Below are 19259 nucleotides of genomic sequence, written 5' to 3' on the forward strand. Positions count from 1 at the left end.
ATAGAAGACTACACAGCACTTCCTGATTTCAAGAGGGGGAAAATAGAAGAGTAAATCATATCTATATGTGTGGGAGGTGCCTACAGCTCAGGTAAGCATCAGGCACACACAGGAAGAGCGGTTTCCGGAGACAGGGCGGAGAGGATTTCCAGGGACCGGGTGGGTGGGCATTTCCCAGAGCAGCCGCTGCAGCCACTCCACTTTGATCACTTTGCTGCGGCCCAGCAGCCGCGGTCAACCTGAGTCTCCCCTAGCAACAAGCACACCGCCCAGGTAACTTCCTATTGGTCTCAGGGATCTTGATGGGCAGCTCTGACGTGCAATCCTAGCTCGGGGCCCTGGGCTCGGTGCTTATTCACGGGAGGGCTTGGAGGAGTTACCGCCCTCCTCAGGGACCCCTCCTACCCTGGAGTGGCTCGCGGCGCATGCGCAGGAGGGCTGAGGCTGTGTGCGGGACCAACGCAGAGCAGGAGCAGCTACGGTGAAGTACTTGGGCTCTTCGAGACCGCCGTGTCCGCTCCTCTCCTCGGCTCGTGCCGCTTCAACCACCGTCGCAGCGGGGGGAGCAGCCGCCTGTTGTGTTTCTCTGAGGCGAAGGTGTGGAGCTGTCCGGCTCGGCCCGTGGGAGAGCCCCGGGCGCCGCGCGGTGAGAGCGCAACTTAGTTGGCGGAGTTGGGGAAGTTGTGTGATGTGAGTGTGGGGTGGTCGGGGGGCGCGGAGCGGGGGTCCCTCCCCCTGGGCCGCTGGGTCGGGGCGGGGGTCGGGGGGAGGGTCGGGCGGCGCGGGGTGCGCGGGCTGCCTGCCCGCCTCCGCGGACCTCTCCGCGCGCGGCGTCCGCGCTGCTCCGGCATTGTCTGCTCCGGGCCGAGTTGCGCCTTCTCAGGCAGCCGCCCGTCGGGACCGCCGCCGCTCCGCGCTTGGGGGGCGCGGCCATGCCGCCGGGTCGCTAAGGCCTGCGCCCCGCCCTCGCCCCGGGCTTTCCCCCTCCTGGGGCGGGCAGCGGCGGGGGGGCCCCGGGGGCGCGCCGGTGCCTCGGGTTCTGTCGGCCTCGCGACTCCTCACGCCGACAAGTGTTTCGGACGCGACTCCGCGAGGCGACCGCGGAGGGTCAGCTCGTGGGGCGCTGGCCCCCCGCACGCGTTCTCCCGGGGGCGCAGCCGGGACACGGGCGCCTGGAGGGGACGCGCGTGGGCGAAACTCGCCGCGGGAACCGTCCGACTGGCTCAACTTCTACCGAGTTCAAGTGCAGCCATATTTTGCAACCAAACTAAGCATATTTTTGTAAATATGGCCCACTGACACTTTTTTTCTTTTTTGCGAAGCCAACAGTAAAAAAAAAAAAAAAAAGGGAAATCCTCAAACAGCTTTCTTCCTTAGAAGAAATGATAGATTTTTTTTTTGGAGGGGGGAAGTAGTTCTTACAGTGGAGTGATTCCATCACGTAGAAATTTCTAGATCTGACTGTTCGGGGGTTCATGGTGGAAGCTGGATTGAGCAGTACTTTGATGTTCATTCTTAACTTTTGCACTTAGTAAAGTTATTTTGAGAGTTTATTGCCTCAGGCATAGAGAATTAAACTATAAATGCTTTTTCTTAGCCACCTCCTCCCTGCTGCCTTTTATTTTCAGAAGCAGCAGCTTATTCAGTGTTTCTAAACCATTGGCTCGCCAGATCAGGGACGATGCTGCAATTCTTGAAAGTTCTTTTTTTTTTTTGCGAGTTTGTAAGAGAGTTATGATCAGTTGAGAGAAATCAGTGTTACTGTGCTAGTATTCCTTCATGGTCTCTTGGGGATTTGCAGACTGCATTAAGTTCTAGCCTTGTTGTCAAGTTTTGGGTGCACTTATTCCCCTGAATTAATTTCATCTGGCTTATGATGTGAGAAAAATTTTGTTTAAATTTCCCAGATGGAACTAGTTTAAATATCTATCAATTCATAGTGGAACAAAATGACCAGAATGTATTAATTTCAGTTATATATCCTTTTGCCAGGTGCTAAATTAAAATTTTCAGAAATATCAGTTTGCTTTGGCTGCTGAATTTTCTCAAATTAGGAAAGTGCTCCTGGGTCTTTCTGGTTTGACCTCGTTTTGCATTGGAAACCAGCTTTATTCACTTGATGAAGCTGGAGCAAAATTTCTTTAAGAATTAGCATTGTGCTTAAAACAGTTATTGTGGTAACACATACATCGTAATATTTCCCAGTTAACCACTTTCAAGTATACAGTTTAGTGTTACTACATTAACAATGATGGTAGTACTGCATTAGCAATGATGGTAGCACAGTTCTTTAGATTACAACTGCAAAATCACTTTTAGGAGTCACATCCTTGTTCTTAAGGCTTTCTTTGTGCTGTGTGTGTGTGTGTGTGTGTGTGTGTGTGTGTGTGTGTGTGTGTGTGTGTGTGTGTGTGTGTGTAGGCGGGTAGCACAGAGGATGCAGCCAATGAGAAGGCAGAAGTTGGAAGAGGTTGTCAGGGAGGGGCATAAGGTAAACAAATACTGTTTCTGAGTCACCTGAAGGCCAAGCTGTTAGTTGCTTCCATCCTCTGGGCTCTTATAGTATGTTGCATCTACTTTTCTTTTAGGATTTTCTCACACTTCATTTGTTTGCCTAAATAGTAGCTGTACATGTGTATAGAGGGACCCCTGCTCTAGTCTAATGGCTTCTTCAGGGTAAGTGATGGGCCTTATTTAGCTTTATATGTCTACCAGCAGGCAACACAGAAGGTGTTCAATATGTGTTTGAATTGGGGGAGGTCCTTTTTACTAGCTAGTGGCAAAATGCACATGTGCCTTAAGTGTATTTGGGAGACAACCACTAATTCTGGGGACTTGTCCAAAATGACACTTCACTTGTAGACCTGTGAAGATATTTAGTTTCCTTTAAAAGAAGCTCTGTCCTTTCTTCTTTTTTAATCTGTTCATTACTTCTTGGAAAAAAAAAAATACAGGGTTTAAATAGTGTGCTATGGATTTGAAAGGTGATTCTGATTTAGATCTTTTCTTTTTTTTTTCTTCCGTGAAATTACTACGACTGCTGGACCAATCCACTCACATCACTGCCTGTATTTGCTATGTGAAATGGGGTAAGGAACACAATTTAGAGGAAGGTGCACTCTTTGGTAGGAGGTAGATTTTGGTCTTCACACTTCTGTTGACCAGTTATATAGCCTTGAGTGCATTGCTTAATCCCTTGGAGCCTCAGTTTTCTACTCGCTAAGGGGTAGTAACATACTTTATAAGGTTTTTAGGAGTAAATGAAACGATGTGAGGTATGTAGTATTGTGCTTAGCATTTAGTAGGTATCCCTTACCTGGTAGCTGTGATGATAATTTTGATACATTTTTTATATGATTCCATAAGTGTTCTTAAAAATCAGATGCTTCTGAATATAGTAATTTTGCGATTTATAAAAAAAGAATCTTCGTGAGAAATATAATTCTTAATCTAATTGCAACTTTTTTTTTTAAAGACACTCATTGAACTGAAAGTGAATAGAAACAATTGTGGTTTCACCTTCTCAGCCACCTGTCAGTCTTCCTTTGAATGGGGTTTTGGAGCGGCTTGGTAGAAGAGAACTCTCTGGGTCTATAGTTTTGAAAAATGGTGAGGGATTGATGGATTGTTTTCAACACTTTTAATAGGTTATCTGAGTTACTTAAGTTGCAGCTTTCCTTCTTCATTTTGCCTTAGTTTTAAAAAATAAGTATGGATTATGACTCCATTTCTCAGGCTTACGGTAGAACTGGACTGGGTGTTAGCACAGTGTTTGTACAATTAAGAAACCTGAACAAATCACTCACTTCCCCTATTTGAAGATGTCCCCATCTACCGAAGAATGCACTGATAGAAATCAGTTATACCAGCTCAGTTTAGAATACTTACTAAATTACATAGTGGAATAGATGCATTCTAGAATTGTTTACCTGTAAAAGATATATTGAATTTGATGTTTCCATTATTTTTCTTATAAAATCAGGGTAAACATTAGCACCTAAGGATTATAGTAACCTTTTATCGATTATATTTGACCAGACTCACAGATAGGAGTTAAAAACATCCCCGACAAAGCTAGATGTGCAAATGTGGGCTTTTGATGCCCCTCTCTTTTAAAGTTTACATTTAAGTGCACTTGAATGGGCTTGGTTGTCTGTTGGGTCAGGCGTTCCTTTGAAAGCTGTGTTCCCTGGTCAGGCAGTCGTAATGCTGACAGTGGGGAGAGAGCAGGAAGCTATTAGTGAGAGGAAGGTTATTTCCTTCATGTGTCCTCAGATTTATAGTCTTCTAGTTCACCTATAGGTTGATTGAGACATGAGTAGAAGATGAATAGACAGTCCATGATAACAGATGAATAGACAACCCATTCTTGTTGGGAGGATGGACCAGCAGACCTTGTGCTGTGAGATACTGTGATTATATGAATAATTGAGTGGAACAGTGGTGTGCTTTACCATTTTACATATTCATAGCTGGCTTCTGAACCTGGGGGAGGCAGATAACAGTGTGTGCTTGTGTGTGTGTATGGGTATGGGGATTGGGTTGGGGAAAAAGGAAAAGATGTGAGTGATTTACCATTTATGTCATTCTGTGGGCTCTTCTATTGGATGTCAATTCTTTGTTAATTTTCACTTAGGATTATAAGTCCATACTTGGCCTTATAAATAGCCTCCATTATCCAAAATAGCCTTTATTCCTGAATGGTTAGGAATTAAGTAACTATGCCACATTGTAATAAGTCTTTTTTTTTAATATAAAAATGCTGCGTTGTGGAAAGCAGCAGGGAATTAAAGACTTTTCACAGAATCCAGGTGATCTCTACTAAAAGAACGTAACACTAAATATAAAAAAAAAAAAAACAAAAAACCAAACAAACAAAAAGAACACGACACTGAGCCAGAGATTTGATTTCACATCCGAAGTTTGCCATTTACCCTGTGACATTGGGCAGGCCACTTCATCTGTCTTGGACCTACTATTCTTCCATTAAAAAAAGGGACAAGTTTAATATTAATCTTTTCTATCAACCATATGCTACTGTTGTGAGAAACACATGCGATAAAGCACTGTAGAAATGCTATGTGGTGGTGTCGTTGCCTTTATTTAGTGGCCAATGATTTGGGTAAAATACAAATCTTAGTTGAAAAGGGGAATACATCCAACTAATTTTACTGGTTTTTCTTTATAAAAAGTAATTAATTTAGTATACCATTTCTGTTGCCGATCTCCTTAATTGAGAAAATTAATATTTTTCTTTTTCTTTTTGGCTCTTCTCATATTTCCTTTTACAATATATTTGTCACCAAGTATTTTTCTAAACTCTAAAGAGATTTCAGTTCACAGTGCTTGTTGTCAGACCATGTTACTGTGAATTGTAGGAGCTTATACTGGAAGTCAGGTGAAACCACAATAAACTGGATGAAAATCTCACAATATTTCAGAAGAGTACAAAAGAAGCTAATGTAGTTGCCCAGTATTAGTACTATCATTTTCTTAAATTAAAAAAAAAAATTCATTTACTCAAATCAGAGGAACCTGTCTCTTTTGTGCCAGATGTTATACTATGTGTCTTAACTGTAGTTTTTATTTAATTCTTAAAACAAACTTGTGAGGCAGAAAATTATTAATGTGTTTTAGGATGAGGAACTTGAGCCCAAAAGTGACTTGCATGGTCACATAGTAAGCGATGATGCTGAAGTTGAAACTCCAATTATTTTGGCTCCAAGGGCCATGCTTTCCATACTATTGATGCTGTCGTTTGGAAAGAGTGCATTTTTAAAAACAAAGGTATTTTTATTGAGGTATTTATATATGGAAAATATACCCGTTTTCAGTATATAGTTTGATGAGTTTTGACAAATATATCCATGAATAGCACAGTCAAGATACAGAATATTTCTGGGACTCTTGGAAAGTTCCCTTGTTCCCTTTTCCAGGCAGACCCCTCACTCTATTATGATACCTTAACGCAACGACCTGTCTGCTTTCTGTCACTGTAGTTTAGTGTTGTCTTGTCTGCATTAGGAGTTGTCAAATTACGGACAATGGGCCAAATCTGGCCTGCTACCTGTTTTTGAAGATAAAGTTTTTGTTAGAGCACAGTTATGCTCATTTCTTTACATGTTGTCTAAGGCTGCTTTGGTGCTGCAGTGGCAAAATTGGCAGGGTAGAGTATTTAACAATGGAGACCTTGTGATCCACAAAGTGTAAGATATTTACTGTGTACACTTGACAGAAAATGTTTGCTGACTTCTCTTCTCCATAGCCAACTATTATGACATCTAAGAAAATTAAAAGAAGTTATAATATTATCCAGGGCTTATTCAACTTCTGTTTGTTCCCCAAATATCTTTTGTGGTTGATTTTAAAAAATTTTGAACCAGGGTAAAATCAGTCAGTGTTCACGCAGTACATTGTTATTTTCTATTAACGTGTAATTTATATACAGTAAAATTCACCCATGTTAATATAATGTTGTGTGAATTCTGACACATGCATATAATTATATAATCACTGCATCACACAAGATATAGAACAGTTCCTTCATCATCCAAAATTCTCCTGTGCCCCTTCATATTCAACCATTCTCCATTTACGTTCAGAGGTTTTTTCTGCATCTGTGGAGATGAGTATATGGTTTTTCTTTTTTAAACTGCTGATATGGTGAATTAGTTTATTTTTGAATGTTGAATTAGCCTTGCATTCTTGTGATAATCCTTAATTGGTCATGATGTATTATACTTTTTATATGTCACTGGATTCAGTTTGCTTCTGAATGTTTCTTTCATTTCTGTCTACATTATGTTCATTAAAAATTCCTGATCATATTTTTTATATAAATTATATAAATTTATAATTTTTATCTTATAGTTAATTTATAAATTATAGTTGTATTGACTTTTTCCCCCCCATCATGGGTCACATTTTATTTTTTTTTTACTTTGGATGTCCAATAATTTCTTACTGGATTCTTGACATGATGAATTTGAAGTTATTGAGCACTAGATTTTATTGTCTTCCTTAAGACAGAGTTTCTCAGCGTTGGTACTGTTGACTTTTTGGTCTAGATAGTACAGTATTGTGGCTGACTGTTCTGTGAACTGTATGATGTCTAGCAGCATACCTGGCCTCTACCCGCTATATACCAGTGGCACCACTCTCTGTTCTGACAACAAAATGTATCTGCAGGCATTGCCATTTATCCTCTGGGAGTAAAATCGTCCCTGATTGAGAATCATTGCTTTAAAGAGTATTGGATTTTGTATTGGTAGCAACTTTGAACCTTCTGAAGGTTATTTTTAAATATTTTTAAGGGTTGGTCTAAAGTAGCTTTGACTCTAGGGCTTGCCCCACACCATTACTAAGGCATGAAGTCACTGTAGTTTCCACTGAAGACTTGATTATCCAGTGAGGATGCTCAACTCCGTCTGGTTAGAACAAGAACGTCTCCCAGCCTGTGTGAGCTGTGGGGACCATTTAGCTCACAGTACCTGGTCATTTTTATATAACCTCATAGATTTTTACAATATATGTGCCTGGCTTACTATTCAGTAATAGTAAGTTTTTCAAAATCAAGGGGCCTCTGTGCTGATTTTTGGAGCTCCTTCTTCATGCATCTTCCTCTTTTATTGTACTTTACAATTTTAAGACTCCTTAGCTTTCCCAAACTCTTATGTCTGTCTTTTCAGCTTGGCAAAATGACGGTGCTCTGCTTGGGATTCCCCATGTTGCTCTGTGACCCAAATGTACCTGCAGGCAGAAAGCTGGTGTAATTGTAGGACTCATAGCATTTGTTTCCTTTCTCTTGGGGATTGCTTGTGCTGCCTATTGTCCAGTGTCTAAAACATGATGCCTAATATATTTTCATATTTATGTCCGGTTTTTGGAGGGGGTGGGGTGGCAGGATAAGCCTGGTTCCAGTTACTCTGTCATGGTGTTGGAACCTGAAGTCCCTGAAAAGTGTATACTTTATTGGTGGTGCTGAACGTCTCATTATATGATTCTCCAGTTCTTTGGAGTTTTAAATATTAAGGAAGCATTTGTTAAAAGTCTACTGAGTGTAGCTCAGCCCTTATGCTGTGGGGAATACAAACACGGTAGTAATTCTCCAGTTGAAGAGACGATGGTATATACATAATTTAAGAAATGAAATGTTATGGTGATGAATATTAAGAGAAAGATCATTGTGATCTGATAACTTCCACATAGAAATACTTTTCCATTTTTGTTCCTTAGCATATTTGTGCAGTTCAGTTTTGTGATCCAAGATGTGGTGAGTCAGTAGATAGTACTGACTCTTATGCACTTAGCTACTTATTTGCTCTTTGGTTTTAAGTAGTTATTTATCTCTGAAGTTCAGTTTTTTTAACATGGGTGTATAATATGCTTTGTATGGTTGGTTGTCAGTTTATTCAACAAGTATTTGAGCACCTTCTATATGTCAGGTATTTTAGGTGATGCGGATTTAGTGAGAAATAAAATACAGCTCCTGCCATCAGACTGACATTCTAATGGGGGAAGCAGAAAATGAACACACAAACAAGCATTTTAGGGGATGTCTGGTGGCAATAATTCTAGAGTGAATATGAAATATGAGAAGAAGTTAAAGAGTATTAACAAAATATTTGATTTTAGATTGGGGAAGTTAAGCAAGTCTTTTCTGAGGGGGAGGGGTCTGTGCAGAGGCCTGAGGGAAGTGTAGGGAGCAAGCCACGTGAAGATCCAGGGGCCTGTGTACCCAGCAAAAGGACGTCAGGTACAGAGGGAGTAGGAACAGGGCAGCTAGTACATCTGCAATGAAGTGAACAAGGAGAACTATTGGTGATAAGAGATATATAGGCTGAAGCCGGATCACATAGGCTTTTAAGTATGTTGGGAAGCAATTGAGGTATTTAAGCAAGGAATGACAAGAGCTAATTTAGTTTTTTTTTGTCCAATTATATAAAATTAAAATATATTTAAATAGAAATAGAAGGCTAGAAGGCAGTAACAAATAATAGAAGTGACTATCTTAAAATTAAAAAATGAGTGTTTTTTTCTTCTTAATACTATTCTGTGCTTTTAAATTTTTCTACAATTGAACATTTTAATTTTAAAATCAGGAAAAGAAAATCAATGTTCTTTTAATATTGAATTTTTTGTTAATATTTCTCACATTTTGCAAAACATCTTTTGTTGACGTGCTACAAATGATACCATCCAATACTGTCCCAATACTTTTTATTTGTGAGGAGAGTTTATATGTCTGAGATATTAGATTTTCTTGATTTATTTTTCTCCCTCTTCAACATAAACCAATACAGTTAGAATTAAAGTGTCATTTGCTGAGATACCAAATTTTTTCAAAGCCTTGGAAATATTGTTATTTGGGGAAAGGTTGAAAATAATTTCAGTAGATAGAGTTCGTCTCTTTATTTTTCCCAGTTTGTAGAGATAAATTGCTTTGTTTGCTACCACGAGTATCTGGAATGGATCAACAATCGTAAGATTTATTAACGAGTCATCAGTGGTGCCTTCCATGGCCTTTTTTCTCAACTCTCCAGCATTTTTTACATCTTTAAATAAGAGAAGGGTTACCCTGCATTCGGGAAATAGGTCCAGCTGATGTGTTAGCTGCATTTCATACATAAGTAGGCTCTGTCAGGTGGTAGTTATGTCTTTGATTTAGGTTTTAAGAATTCAGCTCTGAAGCCAAGCCCACTTTTAATTATGCCTAAGAGTCACCCCCCAGAGAACCTCTTCTGTTGCTAAGATGTCACTTCTCTTTCTAAGCCAATTCTGCACATAGCTCACTACCCTCTCCCCTACATGGGACATGACTTGTAGGGATATAAATCTCCCTAGCAACGTGGGACATGACTCTCAGGGATGAGTCTGGCCCTAGCATTGTAGGTTTGAGAATGCCTTGTCCAAAAGTGGAAAAATAAATGAAACAAAAAAGTTTCAGTGGTTATGAGAGTTCAAATAGGGTTGAGAGGTTATTCTGGAGGTCACTGTTATATAGGCTTCAACCAGAAACTACAGATTGCCACAGTATACCAAGCCCTAACCAACCAAAACCCTAAAAAGTACCCTGGGCTCCATCTAAGACCCCATAAAAGTTTTCCTTAGCTAATTTATTTTTTCAGAAACCCTTAAGTTTTCTGGCCTTAACCACCAGATGGCTATGCCAGATAAACCCTGAAACCCGGAAGTACCAGTCTCTTCAAGAACATCAGTCAGTTTCATTCCTCTACCCCATAATGTCAGCATCCCTTTCCAGCACAAAGAAGTTAAAAACTACCGTGTGTGCCAGTTTGAAAGATTATGTACCCCAGAAAAACCATGTTTTAATCCTGATCTAAAATTGTGAGAGCAGCCATTTCTTTTAATCCTGATTCAACACTGCAGAGTGGAAACTTTTGATTAGATTATCTCCACAGAAATGTGACACGCCCAGTTGTGGGTGTGACCTTTGATTAGATGAAAATGTGACTCCACCCATTCCAGTGCCTCTTCATCAGATTACTGGAATCCTTTTAAAGAGGAAACATTTTGAAGAGAGTCAGAAATGACAGAAGCCTCAGAGCTGACAGAAACTTGACAGCAGAACTGACACAGATGTGGACACTTGGAGAACAGAGACACAGATGTTTGGAGATACATGGATCCTAGCAGACATTGCCATAAGCTGTTAAGCAAGCCAGAACCTGGAGAGCCAAGAGAAGCCAGGAGATGAAAGCCAGCCCTGGAGAACCAAAATGAGGAACCCCCAACAGAGCAGAGTCTGAAAGGAACAGAGCCTAGGAGCAAGGACCAGCATATGCCAGCCATGTGACTACCCAGATGATAGTGTTCTTACCCTACTGATCTTTCTTGAGTGAAGGTAACCTCTTATTGGTGTCTTAATTTGGACACTTTTACTTCCTTAGAACTGTAAGCTTGTAATTTACTAGATTCCCTTTTAAAAAGCCGTTTCAGTACTGATATAGTACATGTATTCTGACAGCTTCCAAACTAACAAACTCAGATACCCTGAAGTTTGAGAGAGTGATCCAAATGAGAGGGAGGAGGTATAAGGAGAAATTAGGATTTAACAAATGATTATGACTACTGGTCCATTATGTAGATTTTTTTTTTAGATTCTAGTATATTAGAATAGGTAGAAGGAAATACATGAACTTACTGAACTGTAATCCAGTAGCCTTGTTCTTTGATAACGATTGTGTAAGTGTGTATTTATTGTGTGACTGTGTAATTGTAAAACCCTTGTGACCAACACTCCCTTTATCCAGTGTGTAATAGATAGTAATAAAATAAAGATAAATAATAATAAGGGGGGATAAGTGGTATGAGATATTATGGGGTTTCTTTTTTTCTCTTTATTTCATTTTTTTGAGTAATGAAAATGTCCTAAAATTGAATGTGGTGATGAATGCCCAACAATATGATGATACTGTGAGCACTGATTGCATACTCTGGATGGATTATGTATTATGTGAATATATCTCAATAAATTGCATTGAAAGATGAAAAAAATTCCACTGTGAATAAAGGTAACAAGAGTGGAAACAGAGTCCATTTAAAAGATTTCTGGTAGTCCAGGCTAGAGAAGGTGGTGGCTTGGGTTAGGGTGGTAGCATTGAGAGCGATGAGAAGTGGCTGGAATCAATAAATACTTTGAAGATAGAACTGATAGGATTACTTATGGCTTAGAAAAAGATTCTGAAGGAAATAGAGAAATCAGTCCTAGATATTTTACTTGAATAGCTGGATAAATGGTAATGAGTTCCTGGGGTCATGGATTTCATTTGTTTGGTTACCATCACTTATTTCCATGGTCTGGGTCTTTGACTCTGTTGTTTGTTGTCTAGAAAATTTGAGCTCTTGGTTACAGAGCGAAATCAGGTAGAAGAGTATGAGTGGTTTTGATATGTGTCCGGAACAGCTCCTGGTAAATTTGTTAGCCTGTGTTCTCCCCATCAGAATAATGTCACCATTTTGTTCAAGGGAAACAGTACGTTGCACTGTGGTTAGCATATCACTTCAGATAAATTGAAGTGAGCAAGAGGTTTTTTTTTTTTTTTAATCTAGATCATCCTATCAGTATTAGCTTAGATTTTTAGAAGCATTCCTTTTCTCAGGTGATAAATGATAAAATGGTGGTGGATATGGCAAGGGCATTTTGCAGAAATTTGACATTTTCTGTAATTTATGAGTCACTTCTAAAAACAGTACATTTGAACGCTATCTGTAAATTGATCTACCTACTTGTTCTTGCCAGTTGGATTCTGCCCTGTCTAAAGTGGATGTGTTCCTGGAGTAGTAGAGGGAAGTCTGTGGTGGCATTCCGGAGGAATATTTCCAGTACTTTGCATAAGCTGAGAGGAACAGGCTTCTGCTTCTTGAGTGCATTATTGACCGAGTGGCTGGGCTCAAAATACAAGGAAACTGTGGATGCGATCTTTGTAGCTTGGGAGTTATGTAGGAAAAAATACAGCAACAAGAGTTGAGAAGTAGATTTCAAACTGTTCACTCGGTCACATGAAGCTTTGGAACGTGGCTGAATTGCTTTCTCTTTGCAGGGATTAAAGGCATACAAGGGTCAGTGGGCAACAATGTCCAAAGCTTTTGCCTGGGGCCTCCTGCCAAAATGGTACTGTATGTGTGCTCAGAGCATAGGATAGTGTATATTTAAAAGACCTTTCCAGTCTAGAGAGTTCTTTTGAGGCTGTTTCTTAAAAAGTGAATTCACTACAGGGAGGAAAACATATGTACTGACTGCCCTTCTGCCTGTTGTCGACTTTGAGAAGATGTGTTCGTTTACATTCCCTTAATTCCTTATGATGGCCCTGTAGGGTAGGTATAAGTGTACCTCATTTTATTGTGCTTTGTTTTATTGCCCTTCACAGATGCTACATTTTTTTCTTTTTTCAAATGGAAGGTTTCTGGCAACCCTGCATTGAGCAAGTCTGTTGCTACCATTTTTCCAGCAGCATGTGCTCACTTTGTGTCTCTGTGTCACATTTTAATTAAGGTATGTACATTATTTTTTTAAATTAATTTTTTAATTTTAAAAAAATATAACAAACAAAACATTCTTAATATGATCATTCCATTCTACATATATAATCAGTAATTCACAATATCAGCACATAGTTGTATATTCATCATGATCATTTCTAGAACATTTGCATCAATTCAGAAAAAGAAATAAAAAGAAAACAGGAAAAAAATTCATACATACCATACCCCTTACCCCTCCCTTTCATTGATCACTAGCATTTCAATCTAATAAATTTATTTTGACATTTGTTCCCCCTATTATTTATTTTTATTCCATATGTTTTACTCGTCTATTGATAAGGTAGATAAAAGAAACATCAGACACAAGGTTTTCACAATCACACAGTCACATTGTGAAAGCTGTATCATTATACAATGGTCTTCAAGAAACATGGCTACTGGAACACAGGTCTTCATTTCCAGGCAGTTTCTTCCAGCCTCTCCATTATATCGTAATTAACAAGGTGATATCTATTTGATGTATAAGAATAACCTCCAGGATAACCTCTTGACTGTCTGAAATCTCTCAGCCACTGAAACTTTATCTCATTTCTCTCTTCCCCCTTTTGGTCGAGAAGGTTTTCTAATCCCTTGATGCTGAGTTCCAGCTCATTCTAGGATTTTTGTCCCACATTGCCAGAAATGTCCACACCCCTGGGAGTCATGTCCCATGTAGAGAGGGGGAGGGCAGTGAATTTGCTTATTGTGTTGGCTGGGGGAGAGAGGCCACATCTGAACAACAAAAGAGGTTCTTTTGGGGTTGATTCTTAGGCCTAATTTTAAGTAGGCTTGACCTATCCTTTGTGGGGTTAAGTTTCATATGAACAAACCCCAGGATTGGGGGCTCACCCTATTGCTTTGTTTGTCCCCACTGCTTGTGAGAATATCAAGACTTCTCCACTTGGAAAGTTGAATTTTCCCCCTTTCTCACGAATTCCCCCAAAGGGGCTTTGCAATTACTTTTTTATTCACTGTTCAAATCACTGGGATTTAGCAGGGCATCACTCTGAACAAACCTACAAAATCTTATGCCCTACTCAAGCTACCATGTACTTATGGTGTTCAATTAAGCTGTCCACATAAGTTATATTAGGAACTACACTAGTCAAAATATAAATTTTTGTACATTGTTTTTTAAGACATAATGTATTTCACACTTGATAGACTACAACATAGTGTAAACATAACTTTAATATGCACTGGAAAATGAAAAATTTGTATGACTCACTTTTTTTGCGACATTTGCTTTATGACGTTGGTCTGGAACTGAACCCACAGTATTTCTGAAGTATGCCTGTGTTATTTATTTATTTACTTGTTTATTTTTTGCATGGGCATACACTGGAAATTGAACCTGGGTCTCCTGCATGGCAGGTGAGAATTCTGCCACTGAGCCACCATCACACCGCCCTGTGTTATTCTTTTTTTTTAATGAGAAAACTGAGCTTCAGAGATTCTAGTTTGCTTGTCTCAGGTCTTGAAACTTCAATTTTCATCCATGACTTTGTGATTATAAGCATACTACGTACTCAAGTTTTATTACATATGCCATAAATCACATATTTTCACTCTGAGTTAATTATATGCAAAGTAGCCAGTTTAAAATTCCAGCTTGTTCTTGTGTAAAATCATTGTGGTCTGCTTATAAAGTTTTCCTAAAATTCTTAAAAACATGTTTGTGCCTTGAAAGTGGCAGGAACTTGCCTGTAGAATTGTATTTTCCTTCAAATGCAGAAGTTTTGTCGATTGACATTAATAATTAACATTTACATATTCTTACATGTTTAAAAGTGTTTAACAAACATTTAATTAGTTCACTTTCAGTCTGTGTTGAAAGTTGAAAAACCGGTTTTTTTTTTTTTAAGGTTTATTTTAGCAGTATTGTAGTTGGGGGAGAAGGAGTACATTGTCAGTGAGAAAAATGCGGGTATGTACCATGCAGTGCTAAATAACTTCCCTCAACCCCTTAGTTTTCTGCCCTATTTTACTCCTATCAGGCATATTTTGTTGGTGTACATCTTCTGCTTAATGGTGAAGGAGTAGAGTTTTATGCACTGAAAGTAAGACACAGGGTGGTATGGGAAAAGATCTGGCTGATTCAGTGAGCTGTAATATATTTGTCCTTATATGCAAATTGTCGTTAACTCATTCCTATGAGGCTTTTGAGGAGTTCTGGGAAAAATTCTTTTCTCTTTCTCTTCTGGCTTAGGAGATAATACTTCTGTAACAGGATATTATGCTAGTTTCTTTACCACCGTTTGTCACCTGATTCCATCTCCTTCCTTCCTTGACTTTGCATTAAAATGACTTTTACTTGGCAAAGTTGTATAGGTAGAAAAAGGTTTAGAAGGAGACATCAGTCTCAGTTCAGTTGTGTTTCTGCTGCTAATTGACTAGGTGACCTTGAATGAACAGGTGACTGCTTTTCTCCAGACTTTGAGTTCTTTTTTCTGTCAAGTTATATGTGTTAATGACTCATCCAACTTTGAGTCCTAGAGTGGTGGCTGGAGGAGGCTATAAGACTTACGCTGTTGGACATGAAATGGTACTGGATGTTGCACGTCAGTGAGGATTCTTCAAAGTTGTAGTCACTTCTTCCTTCCTACTTTGGTTGGAATAGTTTATTTTTTTGCTGTTGTTGCCAACTACATCCTTACACTTGAAACGTCTTTCTTCTAATACAGAGCACTAAATAGAACCATTTGATAAATATTGTGTCTGGGTGATTTCCTAAGACTATATATGAACCTTTGTCCAGAAGACCTTGCCAGAGAAACCTTGGTAGATGATGGCAGAAAGAGGAAGAATTCTGGCATGTGTTTTTCTTTAAAGTATTTTTTTATTTTTATTTTTTGGCCTGGATAGGCTCCGGGAATTGAACCTGGGTCTCTAGCACAGCAGGCGAGAATTCTGCCACTGAGCCACCTTTGCATTGCCCTCTGGCATGTATTTTTAATTAAATTTTTATCAGGAATAGGAATCTGTTCTTTTTAATGGGGCTAGATAAGGATGCCCTTGAACTTTTCCCTCTATCAAATAGTACTGTTTTTGTTTGTTTTTTTTAAAGGCTTCCTCTTTCTCTTTCCTTCTTAAAATCTGAAGTCTTCTTGAAATCTGAAAACTTAAGCCTGAGATTATTTGGCTGCTGGACCTTTTTTGTAACAACACTAAGTTTAAGCTGTTTGTCCTTCCTGTTCTTCCACCAAGATTTATGGTAACCTGGAAGGAATGTTATACACTGGACCTTGAATAATACCTATATATCAGCTATAAATCAGTGGTATTGACTTAAATGTTAAAGCCACCCTTTTTAAGATGTCTGAAGGTAACATCTATTTACCATTTTTGAAAATGGAGACATTTTTGCCAGGATAGACTATTTTTTTGGATATGTAGTTGATGATAGTAGTATCATTATTGCCAGCAACTAGAATAAATAACTGTTTTTCCTGTTTAGGTTAGCAGTCTTGAGTTGTACCATTTTGTTATTCTCTCATTTTCCTGTGTTGTCTCTTTCAACTCTGCATTTCTTCCCTCCCAGTTAATTCGGATAGAATTCCTTTGTTAGATTACTATACCACATGTCTGTAATTCTTCCTGGATTATAAATTTATTGAAGGCAGGTTTTATCTACCTTGTTCATTGCTGTACCCCCAGCAACCTGGCATGGTGCTGCATGGTGCATAGTAGCTATTTGCTCAAGAACTTTATGGACAGATGGAGGGGAAGGAGGGATGAATTTGTGACATAACTATGTATATGAGAAATTGTTACACTATTAAATGTATCTTGTTGAGAATAAATAAACAGATTTAAATTTAAATTTTTCTCTTCCTGCATCAGTTTTTGTTTGATTTTGGTGAGTTTAAGTCATCCCTTTCTAGGGAAGGGATGTGCCATATTAGATGGAAAAGTGGCTGGTGTTGACTTAGTCAGGTGGTGAAATTTGGACAACTCTTGCTTGGTATTTGTGCTTGGTCAGGGTCAGGCTCTGTCTGTCACTTTTTGTTTTATCCCATTCATCATGGGCATGCAGATGGTTGACCTGAGATTTAATTGTAGCCTGCCTGCTAATTATATTTTTTGATAATTTATAACTTTTAAACATATTCAAAATAGAACAGTAGAATTGACCCTGTATATACCAATTACCCAAATTCTAGGGAATCAGCAAAATTTTGTCATTTTCTGCCTGTATCATTTCTTTGAATGACAGCTTTATTGAGATATAATTCACATACTGTAAGATTTACTTCTTGCTTCATTTTAATGTTTTGAAAGTCTGTACCAAACTATTCTTAATGATTTTTAAATGGTATTTTTATTTCAATGTAGAATACTATAAACCGTGAAATGTTGCTATAAAACATAACATTGCATGATATGTTTCCAGAATATATATAGAACAGGCAACTTTAATGCAAAGCAACTTAGTGCTGAGTAGCCTTTTTTCCTTTCAACAGAATCGTTACAAATGGAACCGTAAACCTTCTATTAAGCACTTTTGTATGAAATCTGAGGTTTCTGTCAAGTTCGACATGGAAAATTAAACAAAGCTGCACGAATTACTGGTCTGTGCAGTTTTAAGTGCTGGGCCTTATTGTAGGCATTTTTTTCTTTCTTTCTGTTTGTCTTTTTTTTTTTTCTTAAGGTGACAATTTCTCTTGAATACCAGCACAAAAATATTATGACTTATGCAAAATTGTTTTTGGTTTGATGTCAGTATTTCTTCCCATAGAGTTTAATGATGCTTTTTTACCTTAAGGATATATTTTTCTTCTTAAAACACATTCCCATTTATTTTAATTTTTGTGAAGAAAACAGTTTTTAGGTAAGTGGATGCCTTCATAAGATTTGTTCCTCCTTAATAATTATTTGGCAGTGTATGTATAAATAGTGTTGATTTTTTTCCCCTCATACTTCCTAATTCAGGTCATCTTAATAAGGTTTCATATGAGGCTCCAAGAATGATTGTACATTGTTTTTCATGGCCTCTTTTTTATATACTATGTTCTAAATTCATGGATTTTCTGAAATACCACACCCCCCTCCTGCGCCACCATGGTAAAGTACTATTTCTGCTGCTTTGCCACAAGTGCTTGTGGTAGTCTTAAGATTACTACTTTAATAGTTGCATTCTAGGATGTGTGCCCATAAGTGGAAAATTTTCTTTTCTGAATCCAAATAAAAGTAATGGTTCCTTTGTGAAATACCTTAGGTCCCAATTACTAAATCAAAGGAAAAAATTGTATTTGCCCTCTCCTCTGAGCCTTCATGTCTGTTGAAATCCTTGGGCACAAGTTCATTAATAGCTGTTGTTTATTGGGAACCTCCTTTGATCTTAGTGTTTTATATTTATCAGCCTTCACAGTAACATTGCATGGTAGGTATATTTATGATTTTACCAGAAAAGGAAATTGAGGCAGAGTGAGGTTTTGGGCATACTTATAGTTGTCATCACTTAACTCCTGCTTTCCATATGCCAGGAGTAGTGCTAAATGCTCTACAACCCATTACCTCACTTTAATCCTCACAACTCCTAAAGGTGCAGCCTGTTTTTATTCATAATTCATGGCTGAGGAGACTGAGGCTCAGAGAGACTGGATAATTTTGGGTCATATAGTCAGTATGTGCCATTAGTTGGGACTTGGACATGGGTCTCTGACTCTAGGCCCAAGCTCTGCTCTGCATGTATTAAGAATATTTCCAGCAAGAATTGAAATAAGTAATTCTGTGAAAGGGACATCCGTTGTGAGCTGTGATTTTGGCAGAATGTTATGTAACTTTGACTTTGCCAATGGCTTTATTTTCTGATATATTTAAAAAAAATTGTGGTAAGATATACATAACATAAAATTCACAATTTTAAGCCAGTAGATTTATTTTTACAGTTAACTTTCCACTATATAATCTCTTATTCTAGGAGTCCTCAAATGGTTTTCACTTTTCATGAAAGACTTTTAAAAAAGTCTTATTTTTATTATAACAGTAATGCCGAATCTCTCTAGAAATATAGAAATTGCACATATGCAAAAAAAAAAAAACAAAAAAAAAAACCAGAGTGTAAATGTTAGAATAAACGGTAGTATCCTAGAGGAAGTTCATGTTACTACTTAATGAATTGTTTTCCAAATTTGAAAATCTGTAGAGTATGTGTGTGTACATGCGCGCAGACACACACACACACAATCATACTCTATATACTCGAGTGGGAA

At 38.5% G+C, this 19259-nt stretch overlaps 2 protein-coding genes across 10 annotated transcripts in view; one reads left to right on the forward strand and one right to left on the reverse strand.

Moving 5' to 3' along the window:
- The first annotated feature begins 314 nt into the window (after nt 1–314).
- AKAP13 (A-kinase anchoring protein 13) overlaps nt 315–19259 on the forward strand; it is a 387549-nt gene continuing 368604 nt past the window's right edge. For 7 of the 9 annotated variants that reach the window (XM_077124122.1, XM_077124126.1, XM_077124125.1 and 4 more), the window contains exon 1: nt 315–646. The gene's annotated coding sequence lies outside the window, so the exon portion shown is untranslated. Of the gene's footprint in view, nt 691–19259 lie in introns of all 9 variants that reach the window. The other 2 variants (XM_077124123.1, XM_077124124.1) reach the window with 2 other exon arrangements.
- LOC143651472 (uncharacterized) lies at nt 880–9618 on the reverse strand. Its single transcript, XM_077122327.1, is given in 4 exon segments — nt 880–1230; nt 5963–6067; nt 9155–9270; nt 9273–9618. Coding segments are annotated over 4 exon segments (918 nt in total).

Source organism: Tamandua tetradactyla, chromosome 12 (assembly GCF_023851605.1).
Source record: "Tamandua tetradactyla isolate mTamTet1 chromosome 12, mTamTet1.pri, whole genome shotgun sequence".
Lineage (NCBI taxonomy): Eukaryota > Metazoa > Chordata > Mammalia > Pilosa > Myrmecophagidae > Tamandua > Tamandua tetradactyla.